A 22,103-nucleotide genomic window follows, 5' to 3' on the forward strand; every position below is an offset into this window, starting at 1 on the left:
CATTATATGTGCTGCTGAACTGTTTTTTTCTATGTATGGTTATGCATTGATATCCTACAGTATTGTATTTTAAGCCCATCATTAAATTATTGACATTGTCATTAAAAAGATTTAACATGTCAAAAGATTTGATTGGTTGGGGTCTGGGGTGTTCATACCCCACTGATTGTTAAAATGAGCGGGAAAAGTGCTTGGCTGAGCTCTTCTTTTCTCCAGCTTACTGCTCTCTCTGCCTTGCTGCTGATTGTATAATAAGCCTATGGAACCTATCTCTAGCACTGATACAAGGAGAGCAGTGAGATGAGACGAAAAGTTCTCAACCGAAAACGTCTCCTGGCTTGTTTTAACAATGAGTGGGATGTGAACGTACAGACCTTGACTAACCAAACTTTTGTTAAAGGGGTTATCCAGCACTACAAAAACATGGCCACTTTTCCCCCTTTCTTGTCTCCAGTTTAGGTGTGGTTTGCAATTGAGCTCTATTTACTTCAATGGAACTGTGTTTGAAACCCCACCCAATCTGAAGACAAGAGAGGGGGAAAAGTGGCCATGTTTTTGTAGTGCTGGATAACCCTTTTAAATGACAGTTATGTTTTAAAGGGACTAGCCAATGTAAACATGAAAGAGGCCATGTTGGCATACAACAGGTCTTAAACCCCTGGCAACTAGCTGCTGGCAAACCCTGGCAGCTTATTACTAGAAATGATTGAACATCGGAAAATCTTAGGTTCTATCGAACTTGAACCTTGTTGAACCTTCCGCATTTGATTCCCGATACCTTCCCGGTCCCTGGGGAAGGAGGAGACAGCCCAGGTACTGCCTGGAATTCCGAGATTCAGCCTATTCTGAATCCCTGAATTCTAGGCGGTACCCGGGCTGTCTCCTTCTTCCCCACAGAACGGGAAGGCATCGGGAATCAAATGCGGAAGGTTCAACAAGGTTCAAGTTCGATAGAACCTAACTTTTTCCGGTGTTTGATCATCTCTACTTATTACCAGTAAGTGCTGGTGATGTTTGCATTTATCTCCTTACATGCCCACTACAGGAAAACCTTGGTATTACATCCAGAGCATGAGCATTTATTTGTAGGGTCTCCCTTGTTAATATCAGGGGTTCTAATCCTTTTACTAGGCATGAATGTAATGTAACTCCTGTGGGATGATCAATCTTTCGTAGAATCTGATCTAACTAAAACCCCTCTAAACAGGCTATGTTAAATCAGCAGAATTTTATGTTGCACTTTGTGTCTGTGTAAATCTTTTACGGTATATGAGCAGGTTATCATTCTTTGTTTTACCAAAAGTGCAAATTAAAGAGCTAAATGTAATTGTTGGCCTGCTGTACAGAACAGCAGATGTGTCACTCAATGTATTTTACGTGTTTAGGGTCAATAACCCCCATTCTGCTTTGGGGCAACAAATGTAATTATTACACATTCCTGTAATGATACTGGTTAATAAACAGAACTATGAGGAGGCTGCGAGTGGGACTGTCAAGACTTCTTGATTGTCATAAATGTCTTCATAGCACAGACACAGTTTTCTTAAATGTTTGTATATGTGTCATGTTGGTTGTCAGGCTGGATGGCTGAGAGTTATGTATGGGAGTTGTTTTGCAAACCAAACTTTACTCTAATGAACAAATTATAGGGTAAGATTTGGACGGGATGTACTATCTGAGATGATCTTACCTTGAAATAAGGAAAGTGCTCAGTCATAAAATTGTAGATCTCACTCACAGGAAGGCTGCCGGTTTTACTGTTCTTAAGAGCCATAAATATCAGGATGCTTTAGAAAAAAAAAAAATACAAATGAATCTGTCAGCGTCAATGAAATGATATGTACGGAACTGTTCTTAGTCAACGTTAAAGAGGAGCTGTCATCTCTCCGACATGCCTGATTTAGTAAATACTTGCATCTGCATTAAATAAAGGTGCCTGTTTTCTTATAAAACTGTTGTGTTTTTCCCATATTATACCTACTGGAAATGTATGAATAATCTGACAATTGGGGGTCGCTATTCTCCTTGTCTATAGGATGCGGCCATAGAGTATAGTCTTACACTCTCCATGATAATTGGACTGTGTAGGGACAAGCCCTATTGGGAATAAGATAAGGCTATAAATGTTTTTATATATTTCCAGGAAGAATAAAAGAGGAATGGGACAAAACCTAATTCTGAAGAAGATGCTCCAGAGCTGTCCAGATTTCTCAGGAAAGTAGACGGTGTTGCATTTCAATATATTTGGTGCTTTTTTCCCAAGCCATTGTACACTAGCAATCTGTACAGTTATTTTCAGAGCCCAATATGCTAATGAGGGTATAGATCATAGCACCACCCCCTTGACAATCTACAGGCTGGACAGAATGTTAAAGCGAATGTACCAGCAGGTACATCGTTTGAAGATTTTTACATCAATATACTGGCACCGGAGTGGGGATGCCAGTGCCGCAGTCCTTTTTTGGAACCGTGGCCCAGTTCCAATGCACGGCACCAGTCTATTCCCGGTCACCGGCCTGGCCTGAAGCAATGGAGGCAGGCCCGCCCCCAGTGTAATGTTCTGCCTTCCCTTCTGTAGTGCGGCTCCTTTAGAATCAATAGAGCCGAGTGACAGAGGGTTTTGTCACACTGGGGGCGGGCAGGCCCACTTCCAGTGCCTCAGGCCTGATGCCCAGGAATAGGCCAGGCCTATTAATGTAAAAATCTTGAAGCGATGTACCTGCTGGTACGTTCACTTCAAGTAAGCGGTCACTGATGCTTTTAACAATGTTTTTTGTTTATGTAATCTCTAATTATCAATTAGTGATCTGCATACCATTACAGCCAAAGTTAATACCAGTATATTGATAACACAATAGCAGCTCAGCCTCCCTCTCCTGTGTAGAATAACCTTTGCACAGGTCACAGAGCATGATTACAAACCTGCCCCATAAAAATAATAGTGTCAATGTGCCTATGTCAATGGGACTTGCTGTAAAACATCTGACTACATGCTGTTAAAACCAGTTCAGAAAAGATAATGAAAGATGAAAGAATGAAAAATAAAATTAATTATAATCATAAAATAGAAACTGATTAAAACTGAATAAAAGAGCATGTTTTAGTATCTGGCTATAATCAGTAAAAAAAAATAACATGAATAGAGAACTAAGCAATTCTCATCATCTAGTTCACAGTCTAAGACTTCTATAGCATATCAATGGTAAAACTAACTGTACCAATAGCGTTTGAAGGGGTGCTTGGAAAAAAGAGTCTCAGTGCCTGGGCAATGAGGGAACTAACTTACACTTTTTAATAGGCCAGAGGTCCTCTTTATTGGAGGGGGTATACATGAATGAGAGAGATGCTTAAAGTGTACCTGTCAGCACGGCTGCTGAGGGGTCAGCAGTGATATCTTCTCTTCATCTGGAAGTTCAGGTATCCATGGCTACAAACCACACCGTGATGCGTGCAACCTCCATTTTGATACAGTGGATGTTGCATGCTTTCCGTCTTATCGTGGTTCGTAGCCATGGATACCAGAACTTCTGGAAGAAGAGAGGAATTTGCTGCTGACCCAGCAGCAGCCGTACACTTTAAGACTATATCTTGTATACCATTGTCAAAGGTGGAGTTTTGTATTAAAGGGATTTTCCAGCAAAGAAATTTGTCCTTGTGTGGTCAGCACATGACATTGGCACTCGTCAACCTATGATATCTTGTGCCGACCCCAAACCAGGAAGTACAGCTTATAGGGGAGTGGGGCTCCATTGCAGAAGCAGTGGTGGGGAAGGAATGTTTTTTTCTATCTGCCTTTTCACTAGCTGAAAAAAATATTTGTTTATTCCAAGATATGGGTCACTTTTGCACACCCTAAAATCATTTTTACTGTTAATTTCTCTGAGTTTCTCTAGAGTTCATAGAATTTGAAATAATCACTCAGACAAAGGTTTATTCCCAAGTCAGATTATTTTCTATCCACTGGATAGGAGGTAAAAAGCAGTTGGGGGGGGGGGGGGGGGGGGGATGATCATGAGAATGGAAAAATTGTCACTGAATTTACTCATTCACAGCCAGCACGACCAGCACTCCATTCATTTACCACAGAGGTTTTGAACATTGCCAAGTTTTGCTTGTTATCCCTTTAAGGTACAGAAGTAACTCTTCTTGAGCCAAAAAAACTAACATAAATTTTAATGTTTATTTAAAGCGACTCTGTACCCATTGATTCCCCCCCCCCCTCCAACTACTTATACCTGCTTGTAGCTTATCTGAAGTGCTGTCTCCTGGTATGTTTGTCCCCTCTGTTTGTACTTTCTTTCAGCTGAAAAACAAAGTTCACTTGAGTATATGCCGTGTCTAAGAGGCGGGGCCGAGAGCGTTCGTGCCCAGGGGTAGTGCCGCCTGTGTGGTCTTGGGCTCACCTCCCCCTGCCTTTTGTTCCGCCCTCAGCCCGCCCTCTGCTCCATGGTTGCCAGGTCAGCGACTTCCCCAGGTCAGCGCCGCCTCTGTGGTGTGTCCCTGCACCGCCTCACATGCCTGTGTGGGGCCAACCCACCCCCAACACCCCCACCCCTCTTACGCTGTTTACGTCCGCTTCCTGAGTCCTATTCTCGGCTTCCATTGTGCGCAGGTGCGAACGTATCCCGCGCAGGCGCATTGATGCGAGCAGTCTGCGTGGGATACGTTCGCACCTGCGCACAACGGAAGCTGAGAAGAGGATTTCTCGGCCCTGCCTCTTAGACACGGCTTATACTCAAGTAAACTTTGTTTTTCAGCCGAAAGAAAGTACAAACAGAGGGGATAAACATACCAGGAGACAGCACTTCAGATAAGCTACAAGCAGGTATAAGTAGTTGGGGGGGGGGGGGGAATCGGTGGGTACAGAGTCGCTTTAAAAAAAAAAAAAAACAACAACAAAAAACCCAACCAATTCAAACTCTACAATAAAACAACGAATCAACAGTCTTGATAGAATATCTTAATTTTTGTATATACAGCTCATATGCAAATGTATGTCTCTCTGACTGCAGACTACAAACAAATCTTGTGTATAGCCTGTTTCTAAAGTCATGTGTTACCCTATTCTGTCTCCCTTCCTTCTACCATCTGGAGGTAGACAGTAGAAGGGGCTGGTGAAAAGGAGTAACATGAGTGGAGGAATAGACTATATACACACACACAACCAGATTTATTAGTCAGTCTGTAGCCATAGAAGCCATAAGAGCTGCAGACCTAAAATGGTAGGATTTTTAAAACAATATTTTTTGGGGCAAAATTGCTTAATATTTCAGTTATTAGCACAATTAGTTACAAAAGTGTAGATATTCATCCTTATGTATGATTATACACATTTTTTTAATAATAAAATTTGCTACCTGTAGGAATAGATGGGTTTGGGGTACAGGGGTTGCTGAGATTCCATGCCAGCTTGTGGTGCAATCCTTTGATAAGGATAATGGGATGTAGAAATGTATGTAACAGGATAACTTCCTCCTGTGGAATACTAAAGGAAAGACAAGATATGGTTAGTGCAGTGTATTATTCTGAGACTGTACAGTATCTTATCAATTCATACTGGTTTCTACCAGCTGGTGTAGATTTCCGCTATAACTTACGACAGCAAAAAGAGTTGGTTTTAATGTATTACAAGATTCCATGTATTATTTGCTAACATACGGCAGCTCAACCCCTTCCTGACCTAACAAATTAATTTTTTGCTCATCTTTTCCCTTCTCCTCTTCTAACACCATAAGCTGTGATAACAAATAGGTAAAATTTTAAGATTTTCAAATTTTGTTTGGAGTTCGGATTTCTTTTACTTGAAAGAGAACAAAAGGTAGTCATTTAAATATTTATTATGGGAGTAATTTTTAAAAAACATATTTTTTTTGTTTAGCATAAGACTTATAAGCAATGATTTGATTTGTTTGTAGAGATCATTGGAGTTCTTGTATAATGCTTCGGTCTGTTCAAGCTACTCTCTATAGGTACAGCATGCCTGTAAATAGATCTGTCACGGCAACCGCAGAGGCCTTGAGAAGGCCGCAACCTGCCATAACAACAATTGGCTTAGCTGCAGTAACCATGCCCAGCCACTATGCAGTGAATGGAGCTAACTGCTTCCGCCCCATTTGCTGTACTGCCATCAGTCGTATTTGGCCAGAAAAAAAACCTTAACGCTGTATTCTCACGAGGTTTTTATTAAACATTCCTGTCAAACTGAGAGGATTTAAACATTTGCATGCAGGTGGACGTTCAAGTTGCTCTTGAAATTTCCTAAGCATTGTGCACAAATCCTATTCTTCTAGATTCTATACACAACACTCATAGATGCTTACAATGTCTCCACAGCAAGCTGGACATGACTTGGCAGCTGCGCTTACTCACAAAATTTAAAAACCCTCACTGCTACAGCCACATTTTACGCCATGGGTCTCAAACTCGCAGCCCTCCAGCTGTTGCAAAACTACAATTCCCATCATGCCTGGGACAGCCGAAGCTTGCTTTGGCTGTCCCAGGCATGATGGGAATTGTAGTTTTGCAACAGCTGGAGGGCCGCGAGTTTGAGACCCCTGTTTTACGCCATTTACATTCTCAGTCATTTTTACATTTACAGTTTTTAAGCTTTTTTTTTTGCTTTGGTTCTCTTTTTTAGCAGTTTTGGCTCAAAATGCTGCTCAAAAATAAAACACATGTAAACATAGCCTAAGGGAGTGTTCACATGTTCAGGTTTAAATTGAAAATGACAATTATTGCGCGGAAAGCCAGTAATGCATTTTAAAAGTCTATTCTTTGTAAGTGTCCTCCATTTATGATCTATTCCTGAGTTTGTTTTCAATAATTGCACTTAAAACCTCTGAATGAGTGAACACAATCTAAAAGTAGATTTTGTATCTCTTCAGTTCTGGTAATTTTATAAAAAGATACATGCATGTATATTTGTATGAACTTTTATTTATACGTTTTATGTGGCGTTAGGGTAGCTTCACACACACAGCTTTTTTATGGAGTTTTTCTAGCCTCCAAAAATTGCCAAAGATAAATTGTGTTTTTTTTAATTTTTTTACCATAGGTGTGAATGTTTTTTTTTTGTTTGTTTGTTTTTGAGATGAACAGAGGAAATTCCATTGAACTCTATAGGAGAGAAAAGGCACAGTTTGCAGAAAAAAATGCCAAAGCCTCAGCATGCTGCTGCGGAAAAACTGCTACAGAGAGGAAAAGTGCCACTAAAAAAAATGGTAAATGTGGCATTTCATAAAATTTCATTGACTTAAAGCTAACAACTCACTGTGAGTATATTTGCTCAAATAAATGCTGTTTTTTTTTTCATTTGTTTTTGGCATTTTTGCTAAAATGTAAGCCTGTGTGAAACCAGCCTGATTTTCTGCCTGGGTCACACTTTAAGCCCCAAAAATCAATTTTCAGCGTTTTTTTTTTAATGAAGAGTACACTTTAACCCTTTAAAACCTTAACTATGGGCATACATGTACATCCTCGCAGGCTGGGCCTTAGTGCAAACGGGCGTATATGTACGCCCTGACGGGGTACTGCATTATGAAGCAAGCTCAGGAGCTGAGCTTGCTTCAAAGCAGGTGGGGACTGGCTGCAATGAGCAGCCGGGCCCTCACCATTAATGACGGGCTACTGCAATCGCATGACAGCCCTGCATTAACCCCTTAAATGCCGCGATCACGCCGTTTCCCATTTTATAAATAAAACACATAAAAATAATAAAATAAATAAACATATAATGTTCAAAAAAAAACCCCAAACATATTATATGTCGTATTGTGCGTAATTGTCTGATCTATTAAAATAAAACAATATTGTTCCCGCTCTGTGAACAGCGTGAACAAAAAGCAGTAAAAAATGCCAGGATTGCTGATTTTTTTTAATCACATTTGATATATAAAAAAATAATAAAAAGTGATCAATACGTCCAATCTACACAAATGTTAAACTAATAAAAACTAGAGATCATGGTGCAAAAAAATGACACCCCATACAGCCCTGTGGGTCGCTTTATTCAGACTGACCTATAGCATGTCAGATTTACCGTAAAGTGCATTAAATAAACAAGGAACTCCCCCCAAAATTTGCGGAATTGTATTTTTTTGTCCCAAATTAACCCCATAAATGATATTTTGGGGGTACTATCATTAATATTATGGTAGATTGAAAGGCTGCATTACAATGTACACTTGTTCCTAAAAGAACAAGACCTCACATGGCCCTGTAAATGAAAAAATAAAAGAGTTATAGCTCTTAGAAGGGGAGGAGGAAAAAAAGAAAATGCAAAAATGGAAATTGGCGCGGCCCTTGAGGCCACTTTAGGCTCTGTCCTTAACCCCTTAATGACTGGGCTAATTTTCCTCCTTGTGCTTAAAAGGCCATAGCACTTGCATTTTTACACCCACAGACACACATGAGCCCTTATTTTTTGCATCACTAATTGTACTTTGCAATGACAGGCTGAATTTTTCCATAAAATATGCTGGGAAACCAGAAAAAAATTATATGCGCGGTGAAATTGAAAAAAACCCACAATTCTTTTGCTTTGGGGGGGGGGGGGGGGGGCTTCGTTTTTACACCTTGTGTCCTATGGAAAAACTGACATGTTATATATGTACCTCAAGTCGTTACGATTACAACAATATGTAACATGTATAACTTTTATATTATTTGATTGCTTGTGAAAAATTCAAACCATTGTTAACATATATATGTTCCTTAAAATCGCTCCATTCCCAGGCTTATAGCACTTTTATCCTTTGGTCTATGGGGCTGTGTGAGGTGTAATTTTTTGCGCCATTATGGGTTCTTTCTATCGATACCTTGATTGCCCATATGCGACTTTTTATCGCTTTTTATTACAATTCTTCTGGATTTGATGCGACCGAAAATGCGCAATTTTGCACTTTGTGATTTTTTTTGCTTACGCCGTTTACCGTACAAGATCAGAAATGGGACACATTAGATCGGGCGATTACGCATGCGGCGATACCAAACATGTTTGTTTATTAATTTATTTATTTTTATTTATAAAATGGGAAAAGGGGGGTGATTCAAACTTTTATTAGGGGAGGGGATTTTTTTATTAATAAAAACACTTTATTTTATTTTTACTAACAGTAATTAGAAGCCCCCTGGGGGACTTCTATATACATAGCACTGATCTCTCGTTGAGATCAATGCTGTGTATATAATAGAGCACCGATCCATCAGATCATTGCTCTATTATAATGGTCTGCAGCAGACCATCTTAATAGATAGCTGAGCCGGGATCAGCATCATTCCGACGCTGAGCCCCCGCCATCTCATTACAACGGTTTTCCCCTCCGCGATCGCATCGCGGGGCGGAGATCCCCCACTAGACACCAGGGACAGGGGGCACATATACTCTTTAACAGCTGCAGATGAATAGTTAATTAGCTGGCTGTGGCGGCTAATACCTGCGGTCCATGGCTGCACATAGCAACCGGGGACCGCGGGCTGCAGAGAGGGCTCACGTCGGGAGCCCTCTCTGTTTACCCTTAATGGCCGCATGACGGGTATACCCATCATGCGTCGTTAAGGGGTTAAGGTATGTTCGTATGTGCTGAGTGCCAGTTGTCTACATTCCAAAAATATATGTGTATGGGAGTGTAGTATGATTTTTGATTTTGTAAGTTTAGTTTTATTTGTACATGTCAAAAATGTAAAAAATTGTCCGGGCTACCAAAAGTGCAAAATGTTCAAAAATCCCTGGTAGCAGAGTTAAAAGTCTAAACTGCTGATCCATTTATCCCCTACAGAAAAAATCCCCCAAAAATTATTATTGTCCACAACCATGAATTGAGAAAAGTTCATAAATTTTTATTATCAACAAAACCAGTCCCCCCATAAAAAACATATACACTAAAGACATTTAAAATCATAAGGATTAGGAGTCAGGAACATCTATTTACAGAGAGGATAATAAATCATTGAAAACAGAAATTCATAAATAACAAACTAGATTTAAGCAAAATAAGGGTGCTGGGGGTCAAAAGGTATAAATATACCAGGTAATACAGAGCAGTGTATATACTGCAAAGTTGACAAACAATTCGTACAATCCAAAGCCAGGGAACAAGAAAAAGCTATATTGCACAACCCATCTATTGCACATGGATAATATCCACTCTATATTGCACCAGAACCATTAGGCCTACATATCATGTGGGTAAATTGCATATATCCCTCGCTGCTCAGCTCAGATATTTAGTCTGGAGTGACAACCCCAGTTAAACCTGAGTACCTCCCAAAACATCCACCCTGTCCCCCTGTACCGACCCAGTGGCCATGCGTCCTGACTCCACTTCTCCACACTCCAACGCGTTTCGCTGCCGCTTTGTCCAGGAGCTGATCCATTTAATTTATCTTGAAAGGATGTAGAAAGGTGTGGACGTGGGAGATGAAGGCAAATTATTGCCAGAGATTATCTTTTTATATAACCGATTAGGAAATCTGACTTCAAAGTACAGGCATACGCCACAGTTTTATTGAGGGTGGGAATATGAGACCAATTAAATGGCTCTGAAATGATTTTGTGTAAGGTTTTCCACTCAGGTACATTTATTCCACATTAAAGCTAGGTTTATTGGGTAATATTAAGACATTTCAAAGTCAATTACATTATACCATTTACAACATAAAAGGTTCCATCAGCTCATAGTGACATTACTGGAACCCAATAGCAGGCATGTCTACGTACAGATCAGAAAAATGTTTTAAAGACTGAATTCACACACAACAGTTTTGTTCTAAAAAGTTTTGCTGTTACTTTGCTGTTATTTTCAGCCTTTTTGTGTAAAAAACAACTGGAAAAAAATTGTCAGTTTTTCAATTTAAAAAAGTATCCCCTTTAGCAAAATAGGCTACAATAGAGGATGCCAATAACATTAAGGGCCACTAAAATAAGGAAAATATTTTACATGATGTGTGCTGATGGCTGATTTTCCTTTGACTACAGCTAACAGAAATGTACTGTATTTGCAAAACAATCCAATTCAAATGAATAGAACCATGTTTTGTTCCCAAAAAATTATACAAGGTTCACATAGGTTCATATGTTGTTTTGCCTTTATGTTCATTCAAAATGTCGGGACGTTTTCATGGGGTCTAACACACCCATAAATATTACTTTTTGATTGGAACTATGCCAAAATTCTGACTCAAAGTGCCACTGTCGTTATAACTTTCTAAATCAACAGTAGATGTGATATGAAGCTTTTTTGCAATTTGCATTTATAGTTTTTTTTTGTTATAATGGAAAACACAGCACTTCCTGTGTTCTGGCTTTTTTTTCTTTTTTCAAAGAGTCTAAACACAGGAAGTCCTGTGTTTCACAGGTCATCTGATGAACACATAGGGGGAGATTTATCAAACTGGGGTAAAGTAGAATTGTCTTAGTTGCCCATAGCAACCAATCAGATTCCACCTTTCATTTTCCAAAGAGTCTGTGAGGAATAAAAAGTGGATTCTGATGGGTTGCTAGGGGCAACTGAGACAGTTTCACTTTACACCATGTTTGATAAATCTCCCCCATGGACTACATGAGTTTAGTCTTGTTTTTTTTCAACCATCAAAAGACTAAAAAGCTTCAGGAGACTTGGCCTGGACACAAGTAAGTATAGCTTTGTTTTAAAGCATGGTAACAAAAAAAATAATGAATGTAAATTGCAAACTTTCTTTATATCACATCTAATATTGATTTACATTTTTAAAGTTATAAGGACACTGAGTGACACTTGACACTACGTACATCGCTTTGTTTTTTTTTTTACATGAATAGAACAGTGCCAACGCAGGGATGTGGGTGGTGCCGTCCTTTTTTTGAACTGCGGTCTGGTTCCCGAGCAGGGTGCTGGTTTATTCTCAAGCACCAGCCCAGCATAAAGCACTGGGGCTTGCCCGACGGCCCCCAGTGTGACAAAACCCCCTCACTTCTGTGACACAGCTCCATTAGAATCAATAAAGCCATGTCAAAAAGGGGTGGGGAGGTCATCATACTGAGGGCCAGCGGGCCATCCCCCAGTGTTTCATGTTGGTCCGATGCTCGGGAATAAACTGGCGCCAGGCCATGGATCAAAAAAAGGGCTGCACCACTAAAAATGGTGGTGTTTGGTCCTGAAGGATCAAGATATCTCGGACCTGTCCAGGGTTTTAGGATTGATTTTGTCTTCAGCCATGTGTTTTTAACAGCAAGGTTGAGTCATTGCTCTGTGCTAGTGGCGTTATTAGAATTCAGAGGGTTTTAGGCCGGTTTTACACATATGTAATACATCCGCATCTTTGTGTCTGTATCCCCACAGCAAGTCTTGGCCTGACTGCAGGTCTACTGACCCAAACTGACAGCTGGTAATTAGAAATGACAAATTATGGCATCTTATATTAATTTAATAACTTAAATAAAGTTATAAATTTTTCATGGATTTTCCCATCTTCTCAGTATTTATGCTGTGTGCAACCCCCTAATAATAATAGATTTTTCTGCTATTTCTACTACAGCTATTCTGCCCATTTCCATATATGTTATAGAGAGTGTTAATGATATTGGACAAGCTCTTAGGCAGAGCCATCATTTGTATGTCGGCACCTAGGAAGATGACACTGTCATGGTCATTAATCTTTGTACACATGACACAACCACCTGCAGATATGTGCACCTGGCTTTTTTTCTTTTATTATATTATATTTTTGTAGTCTAAACGTAAAAAGAGGATAGAGACTGCTGAAAGAGTAAAATAAAATAGTTCCTGTATACAAATTAAATGTTACAATTGGTTCTCCTGGACTACATTATACTTTGGGGGTACTTCTCGTTCATATACATTTATTGGCTCTATAGTAGCAAGCATGTCCTTAAAGCGCATTGCCAGCTCAAAAAGTTTTCCCCGTCCATGGATAAGGGATAAAAAGCTGATAGATGGGGGCCTAGCTGCTGGGACTCACGTTGAACACGAGAGTCAGTAAAAAGTTTGCCTCCAAATGAATGGAGCATGATGCTTGAGTGCCGCCAGTTCTCTATTCATTCTTTATGGGGCTTCTGAACAATGGTCGTCAATGTTCATAAGCCTCATAAAGAAATAATGGAGCCCAGACTTAGCATGTGCTGTGCTCTCTTCACTCAAGGGAACAGTTTCCCTCAATTCTTGGGATTGTAAGGGGTCCCAATGATCAGACCTCTGCCAATCAGCTTGTTATCTCCTATCCATCAGCTGTGAAATAAATTTTTTAACATGAGAATACCCCTGTGGGCTATGTTCACACAACATATTCTTTTATGACAGGATGCAATTAAAACTACGTCCGTTCTTGTAATAAAAAAAGTGTTGCATTGAAGTAAATGCAAACAGCGGCCGTTGTTCTGCATTGAAATCAATGCAGCTTTTATCGCAATAACTGTTGACTCTCACAACAACGGCCGTTGTTTTTGAGTGCCGAACATTGTCCGTTGTTTTTGCACCATGTGAATATAGCCTTAAAGTGATACTGTCACCCCCTTAGGGCCAGTTCCCACTGAGCAAAAACAGCAGAAGCTAGACCAGGGATAAGGAACCTTGGCTCTCCAGCTGTTGCACAACTACAACTCCCATCAAGCCAGGACAGCCAAAGCTAAAGCAAGTGGGAGTTGTAGTTTTGCAATAGGTGGAAAGCCAAGGTTCCTTATCCCTTGTCTAGTTCATAAATTCTGAAGCTATTTAGCACTGTATGGCCACAGATCTTATATTTTTGGTATAAATGTTACATAAATAAGGTCAGTCTCAAACACTAAGTGGCACTGTCCTGTAATACAGAGTAGTGAATAGCGACACACAAGAGAATTCCCTAAGTCTCCCTTGCAAAATGATGTACAAAATGCATTAGTCAGAAACATCTCTATAATCTCTTTCCCTATTTTATAGGAACATACCAAACAAATCTGAAACATGTAATGATGAATCATTTAGGTTATTAGTCAGAAGGCATGTCTTACTGGATTGAAAATGCCCTCTTTCGATCCTCAATTGAAAGAAACAATTCAGAGACTTGATAGCACATGCAAGCCTTAAAATAGAAATCAGGGAGAACATTTTATTATCTTGTATGTAGTCTTGCCAAACACATGTAGTAAGTAATTTTTTATATTTGATTGGGACATATTTAAGCAAATTGTATTTTATATATACTTCCCTACAGTACTGATGGTGGGGCTAAAAAAAAAAAAATCTTTTCCATGATAGCCATGAAAGTTATATAACTATGCCAATGGAATCCCTTTTATGTATTAGGCTGGGTTAACACTTATTGTTTGTTTCGGTATTTTCATCCGAACCAGGAATGGGACAGAGATAGGATCAATTACAATCTTAACAGTCACATTAAAACCTTCCAGAGATGACGTTTTTTTTAAATTCAGTGTTAAAATGTATGTCTTAGAGCGCCCCCCCAGACACAGCTTTTTTGTGTTTTTACGGCCTCCAGTTTTTGACTTTTAGGTGTGAACGGCTTTTTATTGCCTTTGGCATTTTTGGAAGCAACAGAAGAAATTTATTTGAACTGAATGGAAGAGAAATGGCACAGTTTGCTGAAAAAAACACCAAGCCCTCACCATGCCGCGTTTTGGAAAAACTACCACAGAGCCAAGAAAAATGCCACAGTATTGGCATTTCTATTGACTCAGAGCTACAGTAACATCTGGCCACCGCATTGCAAAAAGTTTAGTCAGCATAAAACCAGCCTTAAAGAAACATTCCAGAATAGTTTTTATTTCTCCCCCCTCTGCTTATACTCACCAGCAATGATTGGTGTCAAATAAAAAAAAATTACGGAATGCTTCTTTAAGAAAATCTAGTTGACGCATTAAGTCTATTTTTTTTTTTATCTCCTGAGAGACAGAACAAAATTTTGGTTTAAGTATGGGTAAAATGTTTTTTTCTAGCAGTTATATATAATTTTATTCCCTATGTGTGGTTGCATTAGATCATGTAGTTTGCAGGACAAGTTTTATTTTGGGGTACATATATTGCATTGAATTGCATTTTATTGTGGAGTAAAAAAAAAAAAGTAACCCCTGCAATTCTGCAGCCTTTTTTTGTTTAATTATTTTCCTCCCTCCACATTTTACTAGGCAGTAAAAATCACTTTTTATCTTAACTCCATGGGTTAGTATTCGAGTTGGGTGAACTTTGAGCATGCTATGGCTGTATTCACGTTTTCCAGGCAGCCTTAAGGCCCCATTTCACGGAACGATTATTGTCCGTATTCGGCTGATATTGGCCATTACAGACAATAATCGTCCCGTGGAATAGAAGGCAACGATCAGCCGACATTGTTCATGTCGGCTGATCATTGCAGTCGTTTGTCTTTCAAACATGATAAAAAACAAATGACTGTGATAGCAGCGATCTGCTGCCGTCTCTCTCCGCGGAACAGGAGCGGCGGCAGCAGACTGCCACTATCCTCTATGGGCTGCCCAGACGATCTAGCGATCACCCGGGCAGCCCCCCTGCAGCTGCCCGCGGCCTCCCCTGCACTCACCTGAGCCGAGAATGAGGAGCAAAGGAGCGCTGACAGCGCTCGTTTGCTCCTCTATGTCGGCCCGTGGAATAGGGGCTTTAGGGCTGCAGCCACCAGTAATCAAATGCCAAACCCATTATTTGACCAAAAAATGACGACTGTCCAAAAAGAGGGTTATAGAGGGCCAAAAAAGACATAGTAGAAGATAGCCTTATTGTGCACTAAGCACATGTTAGGATTGAGCATACAGAGGACATTTTGCAACCCAGGGCTGTGCATATACTCGTTTTTATTGGACGGCCATAACTTAACGTCAAATAAGGTCGATATTTTTCAATGACAGACATTATTTGTAGAATAACGGCCATTGTTATAAAATATCAGCTATTTTCTGTTAAATGACAGCCGTCCAATAAGAAGGGCCATGATTTTGAGTGTGAAGGAATGGAAAAGGAAAGGAAAAGTTGTCAACTATAATCAGGGAAGATGTTACATGTGAATCAATGGATGTATCTTTACTATAATCCCTTATACAGTCTAAAGAAATTGTTCGGATGCGCCTCTGCAGCTGTAAACTTGAGTTACCTGAGTTCGGGGCCCACTCAGGACTTAGTTGCGTTTCATTCACACTCAAGTGCTAAACCCCAATGACTAGTAGGGTCCTGAGTGTCAGGCCCCCACTGATGAACATCTTATGATGGGCCATCAATGTGTTATTTCCAGAATAACGCTGTAAATAGACATTGTAGGGCCTGGGAAACCTGGGTGACAACCGCTGTGAAACCTGTTAAAGCGACTCTGTACCCACAATCTGACCCCCCCAAACCGCTTGTACCTTTGGATAGCTGCTTTTAATCCAAGATCTGTCCTGGCGTCTGTTTGTCAGGTGATGCAGTTATTGTCCTAAAACAACTTTTAATCCTACAGCGCTGTGTCTAACGGCCGGGGCTTACATTTGTATATGCATTAGGCTGGCACCACCTCTCCGTCCTTCCCTCCTATCCGCCCTCAGCATTAGGAATGCTCCAGGAACATTTACTGCTGTTTGAGCTTTGCACAGGTGTCTTAACGATCCAGCCCATGTTCATTATGCACACAGGTGGGGAATAGGAAGCAATCTGCCTGGAGTATTCCTAATGATGAGGAGGGTGGGGAGGAAGGACAGAGAGGTGGTGCCAGCCTAATGCATATACTAATGTAAGCCCCGGCCGTTAGACACAGCGCTGCAGGATTAAAAGTTGTTTTTAAAACAATAACTGCATCCCCTGCCGAACGGACCCCAGGACAGATCTTGGATTAAAAGCAGCTATCCGAAGGTACAAGTGGTTTGGGGGGGACAGATTGTGGCTACAGAGTCACTTTAAAGCAGCAGTATTGGTGGTCATTCCACTCCTAGAGACAGCAGTTAAATGAATAGAAGAGGACAATTCGGAAACCTATTAAGCTTTTGTAGGGCATACCCTATTTACCTGGATATTAATAGATGTAGTGATAAACTGAACTCAGGTTTATGAAATCTGATTTGATCTTAAGTAGAGATGTTTGATCTGATTGCTCTGCCTTTAAATCCTGCTTCCTGAGAAGATGGATGCATCCCCATGGCTGCCTAGAAAACATGGATACAGCCCTGGGAGACCTATGCCTTGCATCCTGAACTTTTTCAGGTTGCAGACTAAAAAGCAATCAACCGCCGGGTGATCCGGTTTGGGTTCGGCCGAACTTACTGTAAGTTCACTCATAACTCATCATTCTAATCATAAGTGATAAAAACTGTTCATAGAAAATATCTTTCTTTTTGAATTAATAATACATATCTGTGTTCACAGCAGTTTCTAGTACATGAACTGTCAAGACATACACCTTGCAACGTGGTAACCTAGCACAATATTTAAGAAATGTCCCCTAGGGTTGGAAGACTAGGGGATGCACGAGTGACAGCTTGTCAGGCTGCCAGTCTGCAGGTGGATTGATATTGGTAATATAAGAGATGAGCATGTCGTAGCTCATCCATGTTATGCTCCAGCCCAAGGCACTTTCATGTTTGCTACAGTTTCCACAATAAGTTATGCCAACATACTGTAGTAAACCTGGCACCTTACTGTAGGAAGGGAGGAGGCCCTTATTCTTTTCTACAATTATGAAATAGGATTTTAGCAATGCTGACTTCGTGACACCTACAATGTAGAACATGGAGCCTGGAACAAGATGAATGCTGGTAGGCTGGGAGAAAACCTATATAAATAAGCAGTTATTAGAATGTACCCGGCTTAGAGAAAGAATACATTATATTAGGGCCCCACCCAACCAGGTTCTCCTGACACTTCAAAATTTTACAGTGAATATATTTCTCTAACCATTAAGAGAGAAAAAGAGTTGAATCCCACAGATACTGCTGAAAAACAGGGGCATTGCTGGGATCTAAAAAGTCCCTCTTAATAAAAAAAAGTACTCATACAAGAGTAAGTACATGTGAGTCCTTATTTCTCAGCTTTAGTAACTTACACAAAGTACACCTAAAAGTCTGGTGTGTTTACATGTGAGATTTACCTGGGGAAATGTCTGCGGGGCACAATAGATCTGCGGGGTTGGAGATTGGGACCAGTACATCCTTTGCTCTTTTTCTTGCTGTCTCAACAGCAAAGATTGCGGCTTCAGCTTTACTTCTGATCCCAGCTACAAAGAGAATGACACATTTATAGCTTTAGTCTCATGTGTAAATTGTTGATGTCATCACTGTCGAGTATTTTATGATGAAATGACTGCAAAGAGGACAATCATAATGGCCGCACCAACACTATAGCTGAACATGCTGTGGTGCACAATGCAGACAGTCCTAGAGCAGTCCAAAAATAATGGGCATGCAGTTTTCTTACAAGCCTCATGCACTCAACATTGCTATTGGCAATCATCATGTACTATATTACTCAGAGGAACCATAAGCAATGCTTTTAGGGGAGAATACATTGGAAATAAAAAATTCACTGAACTATACCACCATCTTTTTTTGTGGATTCATATAAGAAGGTACAGTGTGGATCCACAGAATTCTATGAGTGCAGTAGAATGGATCTTACCACATGAATAATAGGGCTGTGTGCATAAGACCTTAAGAAGATATGAAGAGAAGAAGAAATAAAAAAAAGACATATTGCTAGGATATAAATGAATGGTGGGAATCCAACAATTCGAACAAAGAGCCCACAGTGCGGGTGTAGCATTGCATCCCAATTCCCCATCTGTACAGCGGTGCCTAGGCCAAGTGATAGGGCCAGTGATGCAGGTTCCTGCACAGTTGGGTAAGCAGTAGCGCCACTGTGCAGGGACGCAGCGCTATACTAGTACTGTGGCTTTATCGTTCTCAGGAACGGCGGGGAACCCAGATGTCAGATCCCAACCTATGAATTTATACGTCATTACTTTATAAGATGGGAATAATGGGAACTGCAGCCCATTTCCCGCGCATGTCGCAGGTCTATTCCTGGTCACCGGCCGCCCTGAAGCACTGGAGGAGATTCTAATGAAACCGCATTACAGAAGGGAGGGCAAAACGTTACAATGGGGACAGCAGGCCCACCTCCAGTGCTTCAGGCCGGGCCCCTGACCAGGAATAAACCGGCACTGTGTGTGTAAAAATTTCAAAGCGATGTACAGTACCTGCTGGTACGTTCACTTTAAATTGATTTTCTAGATATAACCTGGGCCCAATCATAAGGAATTATACTTGTTACCCTAAAATACATTAAGATCATCGCTTGCACTTGCAGTATGGCTTAGTGTTTGCCAATAGGATGTAACACAATATGACTAAATTTGTGAGGATTTTTTGGCAATCCTCCAGGCAAGAGATCCTTTAACAACAGGTCTTTTGTACATGTACATATTGTCACAGTGTTATGTTGCATGTACTTTAGGAGAAACCTTTTTGTATGCATTATGTGTGATACTAAACACAACCAGCATGCAGACTAATGGCAGGCAGGCAGGACAGGAATTAGAAAAAGAAACATGCAAGAAAGTGAGGCAATGCAATATCCAGCAGTGCAAAAGCCCTTTATACTTGCCCCAAAGAATGCTGAGAAAATGACCAGAATCATCATCTATCTACCAGCAAATTCCCAAGCCAATGGTTATAAGGAATTTAACAGTATATTTGAAGCCATTTTTAATGAAAACCACCTTGAAAAATGATAAAAACATATAAATGAAATATCATGTTATATAACCCCTATCTATAAAGCAGAGTAATATATTTTAGGCACATATTAGGAGTACATTAAACACATCAAGACTCAAAGAAATTCACTGTGAGATATATACATGTAAATGTGGTCACACTCTATGGTAATTTGACCTGAACATGACTTATGTAGTGATCAGGGGAATAACACGTAACCACAAAGCCCTGGAGCAAAACAAGGAGGGACGGTCAATTTCACCATGACCTCCAGCAGCAAGTATGTTCAGGATATGGGTGGCTTGTGTTATTTCTTTTTTATGTTTCTGTATTTTATTAGTCTAGCAGAGATCTGAGCTTAGTGGACCACTTTCTCTCACGCCATTGCCCACTGTGACACTAAGTGCACCTCACTTAGCTAAGGACCTCATTGCCACTGCTAAAAAGTCAGACTTGGCATTGAGCAGCGCAGTTCTCAGAAAAAGGCTATACATGACTAAGGGTAACCCACCATTCGCGATTAACAATCTCAAATGACCTGAAATCGCTCACCCAATTACACGGAACGATGATCTTGCGAACGTCCTTCTGTCGCTACTGCAAACGACCGAACAACGTCTTATTACATACGAACGATTTGCAAACGATCAAGGATAAAAATAGGTCCAAATTCTATCAAACGACCATTGATTTCTCGTTGGTCGTTTAATCGTCGTCTGCTATTACACCAAATGATTATGGTTCAAATCCGAATGATCTTAACATTTTAAGAACGATAATTGTCCTGTGTAATAGGGCCCTGGATCAGGAATTAGGGATAATTGTGTAATTAATCAATGATCAAACCAAAAAATGGCAAAAAAAAGTGAAAAAGTTTTGCACACTGCCCACAATTTTGAGCAAAGACACAGAAAATAAATTGTGGCTTGCACAACAAATGTATAACTTTTGCATCAGTCATGCATGCTTTTATAAATTGCCCATAATCTCCTTAAAGCTTTAGAACAACACAATTGCTCCTTAGGAAATGTCTTATATCTCATTTTTGTTTTAGGGGAAGCTGCAGCTTATTCCCCTCCCAGGTGGAGGTGCATATATTTTGTTTGGGAGGAATGGCTGTCATCTGGATGGGTTCTATATAGTGAAGGAGATTACTGGCATAAAGTAGAATTGGCTCAGTTGCCCATAGCAACCGTTCATTTTCCAAAGAATCTGTAAGGAATGTAAAGTGGAATCCAATTGGTTGCTAGGGGCAACTGAGCCAATTCTACACCAGTTTGATAAATCTCCCCCAGTGTACTTATATTATCGTATCTAAGCCTTAAAGACGTATTCTCATCTCAACTAATAAAATTAATCTCTAAGGCTCACCAAGTTATATATCTTTGCAAATACATTCATTTAGGCAAACTTGTCGCCTCCTGATGTGCCGCTCTTTCCCTCCCAGTGTTGACAACTCGTTGCGTAAGTTACAGACCACCACTCTGCTCTAAAAGCAGTGTTATGACTGGTGTATATGTAGCATACACACACTCTATCCCTATACATCTATGTTATAGCTCTATATACACCGGCTACACCCCTGTTTTTAGAGCAGCGAGGGTCTGTATCCTACATAACAAGCTTTAAGCCTTCAGCAGTCCCATAGAGAAATCAATAAAAAAGTAAATCTGTCAGCTGTAATTCACATTCCAAACTGCTGCCACCATTAGATAGCTGTAAGGTCAAAGAGACACATGGTACCTTTCATATATCAATCTGTGCTTAACATAGAAAAATGCTTTTATTCTCCAGTGCAATCTTTCAAAGACACTTTCCCAAGACCCTGAAGTGCTAAGAGCTGTCATGTCTCTTCTGTTCCCCTTCCATCTCTATTCTTGCCAGTGATTTGGAAGCTGAGCCCTGACTATCAGTCAAGCAGATGCTGGGCTAATGGAAGTGCCACTACCAGTAGACTGGAAACTGAAGGTGCACCAAGGACGTGTTGGTAAGAAGTATATAAATAAAGGATACGTTATTGCTTCATAGGCAATGCATTTGCAGGTGCTTAGGACGTCTTTTTCAAACCGAAAGAAGACGTGCACCGATGACACGTCTTCTTTTAGCTTAAAAAAGAGAGCCTAAGCATCTTCAAATGCGTTGCCTATGAAGCAATAAAGTATCCTTTATTTATGTACTTCTCCTCGGTGCGCCTTCACTTTCCAGTCTACTGGTAGAGGCACTTCCATTACCCCAGCACTCATTCTACAGTTGTCTCACCCAGGAGCTAGGTTGGCTCCCTACTCTTGGACAATCCATGTGGAGCGGCCAACACCGAGTGATTCCCTATACATTCTGATGTAGACGTTGTGCTCTTAGCACAACATCATCAGGTGAGCAAATTCCTCCCCACTACTACAACCATCTTCCTATACCAACCACCCTA

At 40.4% G+C, this 22,103-nt stretch overlaps 1 protein-coding gene across 1 annotated transcript in view; it reads right to left on the minus strand.

Moving 5' to 3' along the window:
• The window catches only part of FOXN1 (forkhead box N1), a 73,619-nt gene that overhangs the window by 11,525 nt on the left and 39,991 nt on the right, over positions 1-22,103 (minus strand). The window contains exons 5-7 of the mRNA XM_069945757.1: positions 18,052-18,177; positions 5,358-5,485; positions 1,691-1,787 (exon numbers count right to left, since the gene is read on the minus strand). Coding sequence (XP_069801858.1) covers positions 1,691-1,787; positions 5,358-5,485; positions 18,052-18,177 — 351 coding nt within the window. The remainder of the gene's footprint in view (positions 1-1,690; positions 1,788-5,357; positions 5,486-18,051; positions 18,178-22,103) is intronic.

Source organism: Dendropsophus ebraccatus, chromosome 11, assembly GCF_027789765.1.
Source record: "Dendropsophus ebraccatus isolate aDenEbr1 chromosome 11, aDenEbr1.pat, whole genome shotgun sequence".
Taxonomy (NCBI): Eukaryota; Metazoa; Chordata; class Amphibia; order Anura; family Hylidae; genus Dendropsophus; species Dendropsophus ebraccatus.